Source organism: Equus przewalskii, chromosome 30 (genome assembly GCF_037783145.1).
Source record: "Equus przewalskii isolate Varuska chromosome 30, EquPr2, whole genome shotgun sequence".
NCBI lineage: Eukaryota > Metazoa > Chordata > Mammalia > Perissodactyla > Equidae > Equus > Equus przewalskii.
This window is the reverse complement of record NC_091860.1, coordinates 9,470,860-9,489,976: the sequence shown is the minus strand read 5'-3', so window position 1 is coordinate 9,489,976 and position 19,117 is coordinate 9,470,860. Positions and strand designations below refer to the sequence as shown.

Below are 19,117 nucleotides of genomic sequence, written 5' to 3'. Positions count from 1 at the left end.
CATTTAAGTAAATGGGGTATATCTTCTAGCTATAAATGATTCTAAAAGGTAAATTAATTTTATCTACATTCCCATAGGTAACCTGCCACGTTTAAAAACTCAAAATATAACAAATTATCAAATGAGGACTTCAGAAAAAAGAACCGACCTGACAAAGGTAAGAAAGTGCACTGTTCGTGGCAGCGGTTCTAAGAACCTAACCTTTACAATGGCAGTGTTTTGTGCTCCTAAAAATAAATAGCCTTTTCCTTAGTTTTTCTCCCTCTGATCTTTTTTTTCTGCTTGAGCAGATATTTATATTATGTTCATATTACTGCTAGTCAGTAGAATAATCATGCATTTCTGATATATTCCTAACTCATCATTTATAGCTCGTGTTAGTATTACACTAAGACCAACTAAAATGTATTAGCTAATTCAAAGATAATCACATGCTATGCCAGACCAATTCCAATTCCAATGAGACTAGCAAAACAATTACCTTAAAGTAGAACTATCAATGACATTTTGTTCTTTTGTGTGTATGAAAGCCTGGGCTATGATAACCACGTGCTCCCTGTAGATCATAAAGTACCATAAGCACTGAAACATCTCTGTTTCCCTTGGTCTTCTTAGGGTGAAATTGGAGAAGCCACACGTCGTGCCAGAGAGACGACCAACATGAAAACACAAACAGTAGCATCATATTTTAGAGTAAGATATTAAATTATGATTTGTTGCGCTTAGGGTTGTTATTCTAAATGAAAGTTACAGATTTAAAGCTAGTAACAAATGTCAGAGTGCTATTAGCAAAAGAGGATTTTTATTGTGTTTCATTTTCTGTTCGTTAGATATATGACATATTAGAATATACAGTTGAAACTCTGTGGCTTGGTGTGCTTTGATATTTTATCTGTAAAATTATCATATAGCAGGTTGATCATAGTGGAGTTCTACAGCTTGATTAAAATTTGCCCATAGAACCAAACACAGTCCCACTAGAATAAAACTTAAAAGGATTTTTAATTTGATGCTATGATACCGGTCAGTTCTTCTTCCCACTCCTGAGTGATTTTACGATAGACAGATGGGGCAGGGTTGAGCATTCATCTCCATTCCATATCTCCCTGCACATAGAGGAGCTGACAAACCTCAAAAGAAAAATAGAACTGGTGTAGGAGCGGGGCAAGGAGAAGGGACACTAGAGAAGCACAGTAACATGCCAAGGAAGTGAGTCACTGTGTCCTTAGCGTAGCATCAAGGTGACCTTTCTTCCTTGGACACTATGGGGGAAAGGAAAGAAAAGAAGCACTTTATTTTCTCTGTGTTCTGGAGAACTCTAGGTAACCTTGCCCTCTATATTGGTTCCAGTTCTGTTTGTCTCTTTTGATAAAATTTTATTAACCAGCCAATGAAAATGAAGAAAATATCACCTAAAACTTGGAAATTATTAATAGTTATACAGTCACATGCTGCATAATGATATTTCGATCAACAATGAACTGCATATATGACGGTGGTCCCATAAGATGAATACCTTATAGCCTAGGCGTGTAGTAGGCTATACCATCTGGGTTTGTGTAAGTATACTCTATGATGTTCACGCAACAGCGAAATTGCCTAAGGACGAATTTCTCAGAATACATCCCCTTCATTAAATGAAGCATGACTAATTTAATGGGGGAGGGGGGTTTGGGTTAAATTTACTGTAAGTGTTTAGTGAATAAATCCAGTTCCCTAACAGAATCAAAAAATACTTTTAAAAATAGCTGGATAGTTTTAGTAAATATTTTTCAAGTCCTAAGTCATAAGAGCCAGTATGTGCTTACTCATCTTTGAGTAGCACCTAGTACATTTATATGCTTCATATCTCACGTTCGCTGCTGGTGCATTCAGCTCACATCAGGACCGCACCACAGTTGAATCACCGAGAGTACTTACGGCCACATCGTGTTCTTTTTTAACTGAGTTATCCAAGACCACCATCCTACCACTGTTGTTGACATCAAACACCGTGTATATCTTTAAATCATTAGTTCATAAAATCATTTTACTCCTCAGGCTGAAGTGAAGGCGATAGAAGATAATTCCATGTGTAGTATATAATATATTTTAAAAGTCATTTTTCATTCTGCAGAGAAGAATGAACATAGTACGCATGAACTCTGTCTTGGTCCCTGAGAAAAACCAGTGCATAAATTACAGTCAGCTCTTACTCAGAATGTCACCAGGCACGCAGATCACCTTTGTATCTCCAGTGCTTGGCAGGTGTTTGCATGACGAAAGGAATGATGACTCACCGATAAACGTAATGATAAAGGGCTCCAAGGTGGCAGACCCAGCTGTTTGAAGAAGATCACATCGGAGTGTGGGTGCCCAAGGGGAAGCCATGCATATCCCGTGCTTTGTCAGTTGCCCAGTTCCACTGGTCGGTTTGCACTGGCTTTGTAATGTCAGCTTTTATATTTCCAACACTAAAAGAGATCCAGCCGTCAACAGCTATCTATGGCCATACATTTTTTTCCTTGCCAGTAATTTGTAATCCTGGTCTTTGACATACTAGTTTTCTGGGGTTGCACTTTTAATTGAACCATGATTATCCAAATATGTTGCACTTAGTTGACCAGTAATTGGCGGCTGTTTTAGTAAGGTATTGCTGCAGAATGCAGTTTTCATATCTGTGCAATTAAAAAACTTCCAAAATAAGAAAATTATCAAACGAGAGCAGATTAGAGTACTTAAATGGATTTGTTTATTTTTATAACCGTGTCCTATATATTAAACTTCATTAACTTCTCAGTCCTTATGTTAAACTAGGAGATGATTCTGATAGGGATTAAAGTGTTTACTTACATACTTTCTCTAAAGAAAGAGTTAGGCAAGGATATTAGCAGTGTAAGCAGGAAAGCAGATTGTGTGCCTAAATAATGCAGTTCAGAAAGTTTCCCTGAAAGAATATCATTACTTACAAACAAACTGTATAAAAAATAATTTTATCTATTAATTAAAGTTGCCTTAAAAGTTTATAGGCAGGCTTTTAGTAGCTAAGTTCTTAGTTATTGCATTTACATTTTTGTGAGTAAACCTGCATTTTAAAAAATATACTATAAATAAAACTTTCGTTAATACAGATTTCTCTTCTGTGAATTAGTGCGAGCATTTGTAACATTCAGCTTTCAGATTTTTTTCTCATGATAAAAAGAAAGACCTGCTAGTTAGGTTTTTGTCTGCTACCCTGGGAAATTTCTTTTTGTTCATGTTATAGTATTCTCTGATGGATTTGCTGTCTAAAATGGTGGTGGGCCAACCTCATTTCGTCCGTTGCATCAAACCAAATAATGAACGTCAGGCGAGAAAATATGACAAAGACAAAGTTCTGCTACAGCTTCGCTACACGGGAATTCTGGAAACAGCAAGAATTCGAAGGCTAGGATACTCACATCGGATACTTTTTGCTAACTTTATAAAGCGGTATGTAGATTTCTTTTTTAAGTTTCCATGTGCAGTTTGTATAAAAATGTGTCAGAAGAATTATAGGAAACAAAATAGGAGAGAGAATTACTTGGGTGTCCTAGGAGGGAGGCATTTTGTTCACGCAGATGATTCTGTATTGCAAGAGAAGGTAACTATTACCTGTGGCTGGAAGTTCTGTTGTCAGCTGGGAGATCCTATATGGTAGCACAAGGTACAGGTCATAGGCAGCATCATCAGAGGCCTGAGCTTCTGTGCTGAGGAGCTGAAGGATTTGGTTTTCATTCCAGCTTTGCCACTAGCTATGTGACCAGGGGCCTATACCAGTGATTCTCAATGAGGGGACATTTTGCCCCTCAAAGGACGTTTCTTAATGTCTGAAGACATTTTTGGTTGTCACAACTGGTGGGATGCGGAGTTGCTGCTGGCCTCTAGTGGGTAGAGACCAGGGATCCTGCTAAATATCCTAAAATGTGCAGGACCAGCCACCCCACAACCTATAACTATCCAGCCTAAAGTGTTCACAGGGCCAAGGTTGAGAAACCCGGGCCTAGCCTGAACCTCGTTTCCTCATCTAATGAGTGTGCTGTGACTACCCGATAGAATTGTTGTAAGGACCAAATGAGATTCTGTCTCTAAAAGTGATTTAGAAGACATAGAGACTCAGTTAGGTCTAAGGAGTCCTTTTTAATATCTGAGATTAATGTAAAATGAATCAAGCTACATATTAAATCATACATTAGTGGTGATATAGAACTTCAGCATTTTCTATTTTTAATATTTTAAGTGCACGTTTCTGATATTTTATCAATTCTATGATTTCCATTAGCCATTAAACCTGAAATTTCAATTTTCAGAAGTGAAGTCCATTACAATTTTCAGCTGAAACCTAGCATTTGAGGAATTCTCCATATATAACATTCTCTGACCTTTTTCAGAATGTATGAATTAGTGTTAAGAACAAAACAAAGCTTTATGATTGCACAATGAACTGTAATTTCTAACGCTCTCCCCCAAATAATAAAACACCGTCTTGTCTGTGTCAAGTATTCTTTTACCTGAGGTAACCAGGACCCTCACTGAATGAAACAAGAATTCTAATTCTTTTTGCAAATTTTCATTTTTTCATCAATTTGTGGTAGTTCTTGATTTCTTTTTTTTATTTAGAGACCTAGGAAAGAAAAGAAAGGTATTTATTTGGAGCACCTTGAAATAAAAAAGACCTTACCACTTTTTCATGATGGAGAGCAAAATTGCATAAATCTGGTGACACTCATATTGGCAAATCCTTTATAGTAGCTTAAGACAGGCTTTAAAGCTTCAAATTTCAGAGGTCAGAAGTACGGCCAGCATCAAATCACTGGCTTCACTTCTCACCGAGCAGACCCAACTTTATATCCAAAACTAAGAAATTAAAAATATTGGAATTTCTTATAGACCAACAGGTAAATTCTCCGTTCTGTACATGGTGTACCAAAAGCCAGAGGGACTTGGGTTAGACTGGATCGGCAGAGTGGGCCTTAGTGAAGTGACAGAGGTGACAGAAGATAAGATGGGATCAGATGGGGAAACTGGTCTGGATAAAATTATGAAGAGAGAGATTTAAAAGCCAGACTAACAGTTTCAAAATTATCCATGTTTATCAATATGTATCATAAGGAGAACCAAATCTATTTTCTTGATGATATCGTAGTTCAAAGGAGCTTATTTAGAAGGTCAGAAGTGAGAAGAAATTCTTAAATGTATCTCCACGTCCTGTGCTATTACAAAACAGCAAATTACTGCATGATAAATGAGGAGGGGAAAAAGCTGAATATACGGAGAACATGTGAATAGCTGTTCTGAATACAGGAAGTTCTAGAAATAAAAGGCTATAAATAAAATAAACCTTTTCTCTGTCACAAATTTGAAAGCTGTCATCCAAATTGGCGTAGACTCTGAGGAAGGCTGAGCAATTTGCGGAGGGCCTGTGGAGGTGTAAATAGCACTGACTAACCCTCCTCAGTCCTGCCTTAGCCTCTGACTGACCCGCCTTGTATGATGCAAAATTCATCAGACACTTTGTTCTGTTGTAGATAAGCTCCTCTGTTTTGTGACAAAGAAATAATCTTAAGGGAAGATAGACAATGTAAACTGACTTTGCACAAGACGCTGGGTTTGGACTGTAGTTGCTTCAAATGAACCCTTACCCTAAGAAGCCATGGAGTTAGCCCCATTTTCCTGCCAGGCACCTATGCTCAGTTTTGCCACCAGAGCTCTGATGCAGCCAGAACTGATGGAAGGCAGCAGGATAGTGGAGCACGGACGCATACATGCTTTGAAGTCAGAAAACCCAGGTTTGAATCCCAGTTCTGCCACTTACTAAATGTGACCTTGTTCAAAGTAACTTGAGTTCTAGAAGCTTCGAGCTTCAGTCTCTCTCATCTGCAAATAGGAATGATGATAATAGTATCTACTTCATTTGTGGTTATGAGCACTAAATGAAATAATATATATGAAGTCTGTTGATAGAACCAAATGTCATCCATACATATTAACTATAATTATTTTCATTATTATTTTTTCCTCAGCCCCAAGGTCCCCAAATTACTTGCAGACCCCTACAGTGCTGTGGTCTCAAATCCCACAAGGTAAACCATGCAGCTAACTCATAAAAAACAAAGCCGAAGTCAGTATGTTGGCTTCAAAACAAGGGGCACAACAAAGCATGGGTCTGGGGCTTTCATCCATAAGCGCATCTGGTCTACCTAGATATTTATTTCCACAGCAAGTCCCAGAGGTGCTTTATTAGTCATTCAACAAACATTTAATTGAGCACCCACTATGTCCCAGTCTTTGAACAAAAGATTAATCCAGGGATTAATAAAAGAGCCTCTGATGTTAAGAAACTCACAGGTTGGTTGAGGGAATCGGATCTAATGATCTACATTATCGTACAATGTGGTGGAAACTCCCAGGGCAGGGTGTTGGTCTGCTGTGTTCACTGCCGGGTCCCAGCACTTAGAAGCGTGCCTGGCATATGGTAGGTGCTCCATAAATATTCGAAAATGAATGAAAGAATAGTGGATATTCTTAATAAAAATATGCACAGGGTACTCTGAGAACGTGAAGTAGAGATGGTGGAGGGGGGGAGGAAAGGGGAAGACTTCTTAGTTATAGTCAAAATTCAGATAAAGCAGAGAAGCATAAAAATAACACATAAATGCATACTATAAATATTGTATTTTAACTAAGAACATGAACAGATGTTTACTTTTCAATCTTTTGAGATAAGCTTAATTTTTTCCTTTAAAGTCCACTAATCAGACTTTATTGACTTTCTTCCATAAGCTATCCATAATCCCTTATTTATGATTTGTAGTGAATATTTCTTGAAGTAAAGCAAGAAGTTAGAGATACTTGTGAAACAATCAAAGAGCTGAATATTTCTTAATTCTTATTCTCCTCGACCCTTTATGACAGCTTTATCCACATTTAATTCCATGGTTTTCTAGAATACTTCTTTATGGAGGCTAACCAAAGCACTGGATGCAGTTTTGTAGGAACAGCTCTCTGGCTTTCCCCGCTCATATTTCATCAGTTTACCCCATATCTGTTCATCAAAGATATGTTGAAGAGCGTTTCTAGAATATTGCAAGAGTATGTCTTCCTTAGGGGAACAAGGAGTGAAGATGGAAGGACATGTGGGCATAGGGAATAACACATAGAAAGGCATAGAGGCACAAACACACATGGCCCTTTGGCATAATTTTAAATAACTTTCATTGCTGGAGCTCAAGATGTTGGTGGAAAATAGCAAAGAGTAAGGCTGGAAAGGCAGGCAGGGATGTATGGCAGGAGGATGCTTTCAGACTACATCATATGTGGCAACAAATGTTAAATGACTGCTTGTCGGCAGGTGTGCTCTTCCCATTTCCTACATTTCTACTGCTTCCTGGCTCACATTTTTTCATTACCTGCCCAGCCTTTGAAAGCACCCGTTTGTGCCATCCCAGCTTGGAACTTGGGAAATGCTCGGAGACTGTCAAGTCAGGAAAGGACATAATCAGCTTTTCATTTTATTAAAATAGTTCAGACAAAGCTGTGGAAGTTGGCTAGGGAATGGGAGGAGGGAGTGAAGATGGACTTAACCATTTGGGAGGCAATTACAGAAGGCAAGATAAGAAGTGATGAGAAGTAGGTTTAAGGTAATGGCAGTAGGAATAGAGAGAAAGAAATGGCTTCTAGAGAGATTTTTAAGTTTGTTGGATGCACAGAGTGAAGAACAGGGAAGAATCTAGGATGACACACAGATTTCTAGCTTTAGTACCGTTTAAAACAGTAGTGACATCATTCACAGAGATAGAAACTAGCAGAGGAAAGAAAAGGTGATGAATTTTGCTGAGTTTGGAGTGTCTGTACGATAACCAGGTGGGGAGGTAGAGTGGGCAGTCAGAAGTAATGTGTTTAGAGTTTGTGTAAACAGGGCTGAAGATGCACGTTTAGGAATCTTCACATACAGGGAAGCTGTGCAGGCAGACGAGACACCTGTGGAGAGAGCATAGAAAGAATGGAACATTGTAGAACACTAGCATTTAAGCAGCAAGTCTAAATCTGGGGCATGTCAGAGAGACTGAGAGGGAGGAGGAGCAGCAGGGGGACCGGCTGTGATGGAAACCTTGGGGAGACTCTCTCAAGACAAAGAAAGTGGTCAACCATATCAAATGTTGCAGAAAGAACGCTTACGATTAGGATGGAAGACAAGCCTTTAGATTTCGTCACTAAAAGGTCACATGTGATTGAGTACGAGTCTTTATTACCTTGTGATTAAATAAGATTCCGGGAGCTGAGGAGTGATGGAAAGTAGAGAAATGGAGATGGTTATTTTAAACAATCTTTCCACTTATCTATAAAGCCAGTGGGAGATATAGAATCATTTCAGATGAGAGAGACTTAAGGTATTTGTTTTGTACTAAAGGAAAGGAGCCAGAAGAGAGAAATGGGGTTGAAAATATACAGAATAGAAGAGGAGGAGGAGATGGCACGTAGAACACAGGCAGATGGAGAATGGATAGCTCCTCCTCTGAAGGAGGAGATAGTGCGCAAATGAATTTGCAGCTGGGGAAGAAGTCCGTGGAGCTCGTGTCTGGTGGCCTCTAGTAAAACAGAAGACAAGCTTATCTACTGAGAGTGGTGCAGGGGACAGGGGCAAGTGGGAGACTCAAAGAGGGCAGGAGAGACTAAATAACTGTTTGGAGAATCGAGTGAGGAAAGTGGCCATGGACACCAACCAGGATTCTGAGCATCCCTGTGGGCCCAGCTGAATCGAGGAAACCACATAGGGAGCACACTGTGGATTAATGGTGATTTTTCTCTGGCAGTGCTGCAAACTCTGAGAGGAGAGCAGAGAAACATGATTGCATGGTCCAGGTTTGCATGTTTGCAGAGCATGTGCAGCAGAAGAACAAGAGTGGGAGAGTCAGGGAGCTCACTAAGGGTTAATCTTGCACCAAGAAATTCTTCCTTTAATTCACCCCTTTCCCCCATTAGACTTTGTGGTCACCTGAAAAACTTGTGGCTCTTCCACTTCTCTCCTGCATTGACGCTTACTCACTTCTTCCGCTCAATTACTGATGTTATTGAACCAATAGAGGAAAACTCCAGCCAGAGACATAGTGTAACTCAAGGAAAAACAATGATGGAAGGCGTGTGTACAGTGGTAGGAAGGTTGTGTGGAATTAAACTCCTTCATCCAGTTTTAAGATCAGCTTCCGATGTTTTTGTGAAGGTGAAAAGAAAAGAATAAAGCTTTCCCTCTGCTTCCTGCCACTGCAGTCCTGCTGTTTTTGGTGCCCAGAGGAAGATTTCTTCTTAAAAATACCCAGCTAATTTTTTTTTTTTTTTTGAGTGATAGAGTTTTGGTGGGGAATTTCAGTGTTAAGTGTTGAAAAGCAATCACTAAGGTGAAAAAAACGATGCTCAAATTTGCATGAATAGACTGGTCCAAATTTGCATCATCTGGAGTCAGTCTACTCCAGAGGTGTTCTGACAATATCTAAAGGCTCCCCTGGTTACGTCTGGGGAGTCTCCTCCGTCTCCTGCATAGAGCCATCAAGTGTCTGCTGGGCTACCGAGACCTTGGACCTTTGTGAAATGCTAACCAGCCCTTTCTCCTATTTGAAGGTACCATGTTCTCTGCTACAAGTGGAGTGAAGAGCCCCCCGTGAGCCCTGACACCTGTGCCACCATTTTGGAAAAAGCTGGTCTGGATAACTGGGCTCTTGGAAAAACCAAAGTAATGTTTTCACGTAATTTTCAAGAAAAATACTAGTAACTGTGATATTTACTGAGAATTATAACATTTTACAATGATTGAAAATATTGTGGCTTTTTATGTTATAGACTCTTTAGCTTAAAATAAGGGAAGTAAGTTGATAAATTCTTAAAGGTTTCCTTCTTTTGCAAAATGAAACTGCTCTCATAAAAGTTTCTTTTGAGAAATTCAAGAAAAATTGATCTTGAAGATTTATCCAAAAAAGGGTGAAATTTATAATGAGTATACTTCACTTCACATAGTACTGAACACAGACTGATATATTTTCTCTGTCTTATCACTGCCAAATGTAGTCAAAAAGCTGCAGAGAATCATAATAATCTCAGTAGATTTCTGTTTTTCTTTTTTCCTAATTCTTGAATTTGCTTCTATTGTAAACTTGAAATTTATCCAGAGTGAGATGTTCACCATTGTTACTAGACTCATTATATGTGTTTGGATATTGGTGTGTTTATGTATTAGATTTGAGAGCCTATGAGAACTTAGCTTATTTAATCCCAGAGAATCAAGTAAAAACTCATAACTAATTTTGAATATGGAAGTAAGACAGGTGGCTGCTTGGAGAAAGGATGCATAGGGCTTCTCAGAGATCCTCAGAGCTGGGGTGAGGAGATAAACAGGGTACCGGGTCTTAGGGGCACCCAAATGTATCACTGCGGGAGGATGGAGATATCACCCAAGCTAAGACAAAGAAGTACTCATAGGTCGACCACTCAAGGATAACTTAGATCAGCCATGCCATAGACATAGACTAAATCAAATTTACACATTTGCAAAGAAATTGTATTGGTTGTGTCTTGAGGGTGGGAGGTGTGGGAGAGAATTTTCATAATGTTCAGGTGAGAAGTTAGTTCTCTAACAATTTAAGGAATTTTTTTTAATGTTTATCTTAGACTGAGTGTCCTACATATTCAGTAATCTGTATTTGCTTTAGTACCTAGTAAGGGGAAATTCTGAGCATTAAGAAGGTGTGTATTCTATTCACACCATTTTCTTTTAGACGCTCACAAAGGTGAATTTCATCAGGCTGAAATCTCATGATTTATGGTCTGAAACACATGCCTGACTTCAAATGGAGTTTTTACTTGTAAAAAGGCCCTTTTCAGGTCCAGTTCTGCATGATATTTAAGTAGCATTTTAAAGCTATTTGTATTTTTCCACTTCACCCTTTCCAACTCATTAAAATGGATAAAAGTATTCAATATAGGAACATTTCTAGTGCTGTGCAAAAAAAAAATTATGACCTTTTTAAACAGATTGAATTTTAAATGAATTGTCAACAGTAGAATGGACTAAATATATTAACATCTAGAGTCTTACAGAAATTAAAACTAAATTCAATCAAAACCCCTAATGCGAAACTGTTTGCCTATGGTGCCAAGCTTTCAAGTAACGGAGCGCTGACAGAGTTCTATAGTCAGAGTTACCAGGTCTCACGACTCAGCTGTTTGAATTTGAATTTGAATTTAAGTGACTTTCTTAGTGGAGTCAATCAACTCTTTTTGAGGTGATTTTCATTAGTAAATTTAGCCATTAAAAGAAAAAAAAAACCTTCTTATTTCCTGAGGGAGGTTGAAAACTCTTAGATGAGAACATCTCCAGGCCTTCAGGTTCCTCCATTGCTCCGATTCATCTTGATTTTAGAATGATTGAAAGTCAGCCCTCCTTTCTCCAGGGTGAACGCTGCGTCTAGTGAGAAAGTTGTTAGTTCTGCCTGGGGCCCTCTCTGCCTTATTCCCTCCGCTGACAACACTGTGAGCCCCTGAGGGACAGGGCCCCTGCCTCCTTCACCTTTGTATCCCCAGCAGATAAATACATACAATAGGCCTCAGTAAACATTTGATGAATGAACTACTGTAATTGTCCTCTATCTTACAAATGGATTTGTAAGATTTTTAAATTGGAGAAATGCAATTGTCTTTAAAAAAACAAAAAAACAAAAAAACAGCATAAAAATTAGCGTTGCTCAGAGTATATGATAAAACTTTGATAAAAGAGCTCAACATCCTCTGTTCTTATTGGCCCAACCAACAAAACCTAGTGACCTGTTGTAAATAAACAGGATGATTGCTGAACTGTATTCCTTCTCAAAGAGAGGCTTTCTTCAAGCATAAAAGTCTATAATGATATAGCAACATCCAGGCCAAAGAAGCAAACGATAATGATTTCCAAGATCTGAAAAGATTTAGAATGTAATCTTTTTTTCAAAGCATAGGACATGACTTTATCACATCTGTGTGCATAGTTTTATTTTTTCTTTATTTCTTTTTATTTTTGTTTCTTATTTATTAAATAAGAATTTATTTAATTCTTTTAAGGTGTTCCTTAAATATTATCATGTGGAACAGTTGAATTTAATGCGAAAGGAAGCCGTTGACAAGCTTATTTTGATTCAAGCCTGTGTCAGAGGATTCTTGGGTTCAAGAAGGTACAAAAAACTACAGGAGAAGAGGAAAGAGAGTGCCATAATTATACAGTCAGGTATAAGATCATCTCCGCATGTAACAAAACATGTTATGTTTAGACGTGAGCATAATATCAAATCTTATATGCAAATCTCCAATTTTTATGTAGCTTTTGTGTTTAATGCCAGACTCTGTTTGCCTGATACTCTCTCTGTACTAAATCGAAATCTGATTGTTTTAGTGATTGACATTTTTAATATCTGAATAAATGTTTTAAGTAAAATAATTTAATTTTAAAATTTTCTGCCAAGTATTAATGAAACACAATTGACCTATTATCAACAGTGATTGAATTAATTATAAATCTTAAGAATTGTATTATTATAACCCACTCAACAGTAAGACTTTTCCTACTTTATTCCAAAGGTTACACTTGCCATAATTTTTGACAACTTAATTAAATCTCATTTTGTAAAAGGGCATCCATTTCGTTCTGTTAACTGTAGGGAAATAATATTTATAACCATTCTTCATTTCACAAATTTTTATTAAAATGTATTAATAGACCTTTGCTTTCCATTTTTCTGTAAGAAACTAAATTTAGAACCTAGCTTGTCTTGGTACAGTATCTTTCAAAATTTTTTGACTGGACTTCCATAGTCAAAAAATGTGTTTGCTCTGTAACCTGATAGACACACATAACTACAAGCAAAGCACTCTGATAGTTTCTGTTCTGGCTTATTCCATTTCATTTTAGATGCTAGATTTGGCCCACTAAATCAGTTTTATGATCCACTCTTGATTTGCAGCCTGCGTTCTGAAGAACACTGACGTGAGGGGCAGCTGACTAATATTCAAGAGATTCATGTTCCAGTCCCAATTCTGTGATTCATAATGCCTCATCATCTCTTTCGGAATTTTAAGCCCTTAGCTTCTCATGGCAACATCAAAATACGAACCCTATAATTCGGGATCTAATTCTTTACCCACAATTCCAAAATTCATAAAATGCTGACAAAAAAGTTTCTCATAACTCATTTGGCAGTAAAACACGACCGAATATTTATAGTCTTTTATTCATCCCACTTAGTAAAAATATTGTGTTTTTCTCAGAAATATTCATGTGTTTGATTATCCAATGCTCCCCTGATGTGGAGAATGTTATAGAATGGACATTATTTGCTCTGAAATACCTTTCTAAAACAAAAATAGTTTAAATCTGAATTCTGAAATATATCTGGCTCCAAGGATAATTGGCCAAGAAGTCCAAAACATATACTTAGAAAATGGGGGCTTTCTCTCATGAATGGCTGAATATGGCAAAAATAAGAGGAAAATAATTATTAGCAGATTTTAAGCAAATGAGAACATTTTGTCTTTTTCATCAGCTTAGCTCATCTGTATCATTTTAGTTCCATCTTAGTTCTCTCCTTGACATGAAAAGTACTTGAATTATTTTCTTGCTATAGCTTGTCATCTGGAAGAGTTTTGTTAATGAACAATGTTTTCTATGAACTTGTTCTATTTTGAGTCTTTCATTTCATTTTCCTCTTTGACATTGATAGCCAAAAAACCATTTGTTTTTACTCATTAAAGTAATGCTCTTTTATTTATCACGATTAACACTACCCTGGGCCTTGTATTTTTCAGCTGCAAGAGGACATCTAGTCAGGAAACAAAGAAAAATCGTTAACACAAAAAACACAGCAGTAACAACCATTCAGACTCATGATCAGGAATTTGACTACAAGAAAAACTTCGAAAATAAAAGGTATAATGATGTTCATTCTTATACCACTTTGCATTATAGATTTTTCAAATCTGTAAAATCACAAAATAAAGTTCAGTCTTCCTCGTACCTAACCAGGTTCCTAATACTGACGCCTTAGATGTCAGTCAACACTCAGTGACCACTTCCGTTTTCTTTATACTCTTTGGGAGTTCGTTGGCCTGATGACCATACTTTCCTTCTCAAAGTTTTTTCTGCCCGGGCTTCTGCCAGACTGCTCTGTACATTTCTGCTCCTAATTTTGAGTGTCCTTTGCTAATTCCTCCTCCTCTCCCCCTCCTCCTCTCCCCGTATTTAAATCCTCCTCCACATCTAAATAATGTCCCTGGGCTCTCTTATTCATTCCCATGGCCTTCATAATCTATATGCCATTGGCTCCTAAATCATAATCTATCCTTCAAAGGATAGCACCTTTGTCCTATCTTCTCCTGAGGCTCCATACCTATATTTCTAAGTGCGTTTTAGCAGATCCACCTGAATTCATTTATACAGTAGGCTTTGTGCTAAGTAGTAGGGACACAATAGATAAATGAGACAAAATCCTTATTCTCAAATTGCTCACAAAGTCATTGGAAAGAAATATGACTAATAAATACATGTTCTAGCAAGGTGAGTTAACTCTGCTGTAAAAATATGCAAAGGCTGCAGTGGGGCCGTGGAGGAGAACTCTGCCTTGGGTGGTAGAGACTGGGGGAGGGGAAAGATATCTAGATTTTGCCTAAATGGTAAAACTTGAATTGATCGAAAGATGAATAAGTGGTTTTCCGGGGAGATGAGGATCATTCCAGCCCCAACTCCAGGCCTCTTGTCTTCTTTCCCCAAATTTATTGATATTTAACTGATATATTACGTTGTTTAAGTTTAAGGGTGCAACATGGTGATTTGACACCTGTATATATTGTGAAATGATCACCACAACAAGGTTAGTTAACATTTCCATCACCTCAATAATTAAAATATTGTGTGTGTGAGTGTGATGAGAACATTTAAGATCTGCTCTCTTAGCAACTTTCAAATATGTAATACAGAACTGTTAACTATACTCACCATGCTGTATATTAGATCCCCAGAATTTATTCATCTTTTTTTAAATTTCAGCTTTATTGAGGTATAATTGACATATAAAATTGTAAAATATTTAAAGTGTACAACATGATGATTTGATATACATATACCTTGTGAAAGGCTTCCCCCCACCTATTTAATTAGCATATCCATCACCTCACATAGTTATCTTTTTTTTTTTGGTGAGAACATTTAAGATCTATTCTCTTAGCAAAATTCAATCATATCATGCAGTGTTATCAACTGTAGTTATCATGTTATACATTAGATCCTCAGGTCTTACTCATAACTGAAAGTTTGTACCCTTTTCCCTACCTCTCCCTATTTCTCCAGGTCCCCACCCCTGGCAATCACTTTTCTACTCTCTGTTTCTATAAGTTTGACTTTTTCTTTTTTCAGATTCCACATATAAGTGATACCATACAGTGTTTGTCTTTGTTTGGTTTATTTCACTTAGCATAATTCCCTCAAGATCCATCCATGTTGTCACCAATGGCAGGATTTCCTTCTTTCTTGTGGCTGATTAATACTCCATTGTATACATACACCATATCTTCTTTATCCATTCATCCATTGATAGACACTTAGGTTATGTCCATACCTTGGCTATTGTGAATAATACTGCGATGAACATCTATTATTCACAATAATAATGCAGATATCTCTTCAAGATAATGGTTTTGTTTCCTTTGGATATACACCCAGAAGTGGAATTGCTGGATCATGTGGTAGTTCTCTTTTTAATTTTTTTGAGGAACTTCCATACTGTTTTCCATAGTGGCTGCTTCAGTTTACATTCCCACCAACAGTGCACACAGGTTCCCTTTTCTCCACATCCTCGCCAACGCTTGTTATTTCTTATCTTTTTTTTTTTTTTTTTTGGAGGAAGATTGGCCTTGAGCTAACATCTGTGCCCATCCTCCTCTATTTTATATCTGGGACGCCTGCCACAGCATGGCTTGGTAACTGGTGCATAGGTCCACCCCTGGGATCCTAACCGGCGAATCTGGGGCCACCAAGGCGGAGAGCGCAAACTTAACCCCTACGCCACCTAGCCAGCCCCTATTTCTTGTCTTTTTGATGATAACCATTCTAACAGTATGAGATGATATCTCGTTGTGGTTTTGATTTGCATTTCCCTGATGTTTAGTGATGCTGAGCACTTTTTCATATACCTGTTGGCCATATGTATGTCTTCTCTGAAAAATCTGTTCAGATCCTCTGCCCATTTTTAAATTGGGTTATTTGTCATTTTGCTGTTGAATTGTATGAGTTCTTTATGTAATTTGGAGATTAACCCCTTATCAGAAATATGATTTGCAAACATTTTCTCTCATTCCATAGGTAGCCTTTTCATTTTGTTGATGGTTTCCTTTGCTATGCAGAAGCTTTTTCATTTGATGTGGTTTATTGTTTGTTTTTGCTCTCGTTGCCTTTGTCTTTGGTGTGAGATCCAAAAAGTCACCACTAAGACTGATGTCAAGGAACTTACTACCTATGTCTTCTTCTAGAAGTTTTATGGTTTCCAATCTTAGATTCAAGTCTTTAATCCATTTTGATTTGATTTTAGTGTATGGTGTAAGATAGGAGTCCAGTTTCATTCCTTTGCATGTGGTTGTCCGTTTTCCCAGCACCATTTATTGAAGACACTGTCCTATCCCCATTGTGTATTCTTGGCTTCTTTGTTGTAAATGAACTGACCGTAAATGCATGTGTTTATTTATGGGCTCTCTATTCTGTTCCATTGATCTATGTGTCTGTTTTTATGCTAAATACCATACTCTTTTGATTACTGTAGCTCTTATTTGAGTTTGCTTGTCTTCTCTCATTAATTGTATTTTGACTAATATTAGCATTCTTTGGGGGTATGATAGAGTTATTTAAAATACTAGCAAAGCCACTCCTCGAAATTATGGGGTTCTTGGTTCCCTACCTACTTTTCCCATCCCTGGCAGAATGACAGGGCTTCTGTCATGCCTCCTGTGTAAGTCTGAGGATGCCATAATAGGCCTACAAACTGGCCAATGGAATTAGGAAAATGGAGTCCCAGTAGCTTTTTCCAAGTTTGGCTCAAAAAAAAAAGAAGTCCTTCTTTACAAACAGATGGTGTAAGACCAAAACTCTACCATGGCTTTGCTGGGCCAAAATGAAAAGGTTTTGGCAAAAGCCTCCACAGTAGCCTGTCAGAGTGTGAAGTTATGACTTTTTGACTCTGCCTTAACACCCTTTCATGGCCATGGCCTTGTCGCTCTTGGGAGAGTTTTGCCATTACAAAAAAAAAAAAAAGCAGTGTGGCTAAAAAAAAGAGGTGTAAAGAAAATCTTATCTTCAAGTTGAGGGGCAATCATTTTGGATTAAGGATATTGGTAAAGTAACAACTGTGACATCCTGCCAGCATATTGTATAATCATGAACTGAGCAGGGACGCTGCTTTTCCGTTAATTTTGTAAGATACTTCCTGTGATCAGTAGACTTAGCGCTTATTAAAGTACAGCACGTCCGCCTGGTGAGCACACCCTGCTTCCTGGTTTCACATCTGGATGTATTTTCCACAACATCCCCTCACTATAGGTACCTTGTTTTGAAAAGGATATATTTGAAGTGATTAAATTCCTAGAATTTTGACACCTCACTAAGTGAAAATATGCTAGGATATTTCTCACTCTAAGTTGAAACTGGTTTTCTCGTTATTTGGGTAGCCATCACAGTTGTCTGGAGACCATTTTGGGAAACACTTGATTAATGTGACTTGATAAGTTTTGTTTTGTTTTGTTTTTTGTGGAAGATTAGCCCTGAGCTAACATTCACTGCCAATCCTCCTCTTTTTGCTGAGAAGACTGGCCCTGAGCTAACATCTGTGCCCATCTTCCTCTACTTTACACATGGGACACCTACCACAGCATGGCTTGACAAGTAGTGCGTAGGTCCATGCCCAGGATCTGAACTGGCAAACTCTAGGCCGCCAAAGTGGAACATGCGAACTTGACCGCTGTGCCGCTGGGCTGGCCCCCAGTAAGTTTTTGTTTTGAGCTTTTTTGTCCCTTTTGCTTTTCTCCCACCATTATGTAGCATGTAGCTATTGCCAAAAGAGGTAATAAGCTCAAGTTTGGTATCGTATATTCAGATGCATTATGTTTTACACAGGGAATCTTTTGTGAAGAAACAGGCAGAAAATGCAGTATCTACCAATGAAACAGTCATTCCTGCTCCAAACAATCAAGGGGGTACATCTGTAGTGAAGACTTCCACTTTCAAAACTGAGGAGGAAGCCGTGAATACTGTCAAAAGTAACAACAGAGGATATCAAACTCAGAAAAAAATGAGTAACATCTGTGGGGGAGAGGCTAAGCAAGAATTGTATCTGGTAGAGGGCCCTCAGGGAGAAGTAAGCCCCCAACAGAAGTATATCAAAGACCTGGAAGAGAACAGTAAGGTAAGGACAGTGGAGAAGCAGGATGCTGTGATCCAGACTTACTGTCACAGTTATACTGAGGAAAGGGATTTTGAAGACTCAAAAGCAGCATATCTAGAAAGGAAGACCATATCAGAAAGGTCAAGCTACTCAGGACTTCGGTTAGCTGAGAATGAGACTCAACAGCCTTCTTTTAAAAAAACTTTGGGACCTAGTCTTAGCCAAAGGTCAGTTCATGAAAATGCAAGTAGCGGGGAAAAAGAAAAGAAGACATCTGTGGTCACCCAGAATGCACCAGTATGCAGCCAGCAGAGGAGCCATCTGCGGCATGGCGCCGTCCATGAGAAGCAAGTGGAAGCAACGATGGAAGTTCAGGAGGAAGATAGAGCAGCAGTGTTCATCCAGAGCAAGTACCGCGGTTACAAGAGAAGGCAGCAATTAAGGAAAGACAGCATGGCTTCTTTTGAAAACCAGCAGATGGTGGCAACACCAACAGAAGTAGCAAGAAATACTCACAATTTGTATTCCTATTCCCCAAAGCATGAAGAACCCTGTAATATCAAGACAACGGATAACAGGGATTCAAAAGCAATTTCAGAAAAAGGAGCATGTGATTTGGCAATTTTTTCAAAACAGGTATGTAAATAAACAAATTTATTTAGTACCAAAAATCTCTGGGAACT

The 19,117-nt window shown here is 38.1% G+C and overlaps 1 protein-coding gene across 20 annotated transcripts in view; it reads left to right on the top strand.

Annotated features, from left to right (window-relative positions):
* Positions 1–19,117, top strand: part of MYO3A (myosin IIIA) — a 219,313-nt gene that overhangs the window by 169,228 nt on the left and 30,968 nt on the right. For all 20 annotated transcript variants that reach the window (XR_011534969.1, XR_011534970.1, XM_070600908.1 and 17 more), the window contains 7 exons: positions 78–157; positions 616–693; positions 3,245–3,450; positions 9,613–9,724; positions 12,082–12,244; positions 13,819–13,939; positions 18,167–19,070. Coding sequence is in view for 18 of the 20 variants with exons in the window: in XM_070600908.1 (XP_070457009.1) it covers positions 78–157; positions 616–693; positions 3,245–3,450; positions 9,613–9,724; positions 12,082–12,244; positions 13,819–13,939; positions 18,167–19,070 (1,664 nt within the window). In the remaining 2 variants the exon portion in view is untranslated. The remainder of the gene's footprint in view (positions 1–77; positions 158–615; positions 694–3,244; positions 3,451–9,612; positions 9,725–12,081; positions 12,245–13,818; positions 13,940–18,166; positions 19,071–19,117) is intronic.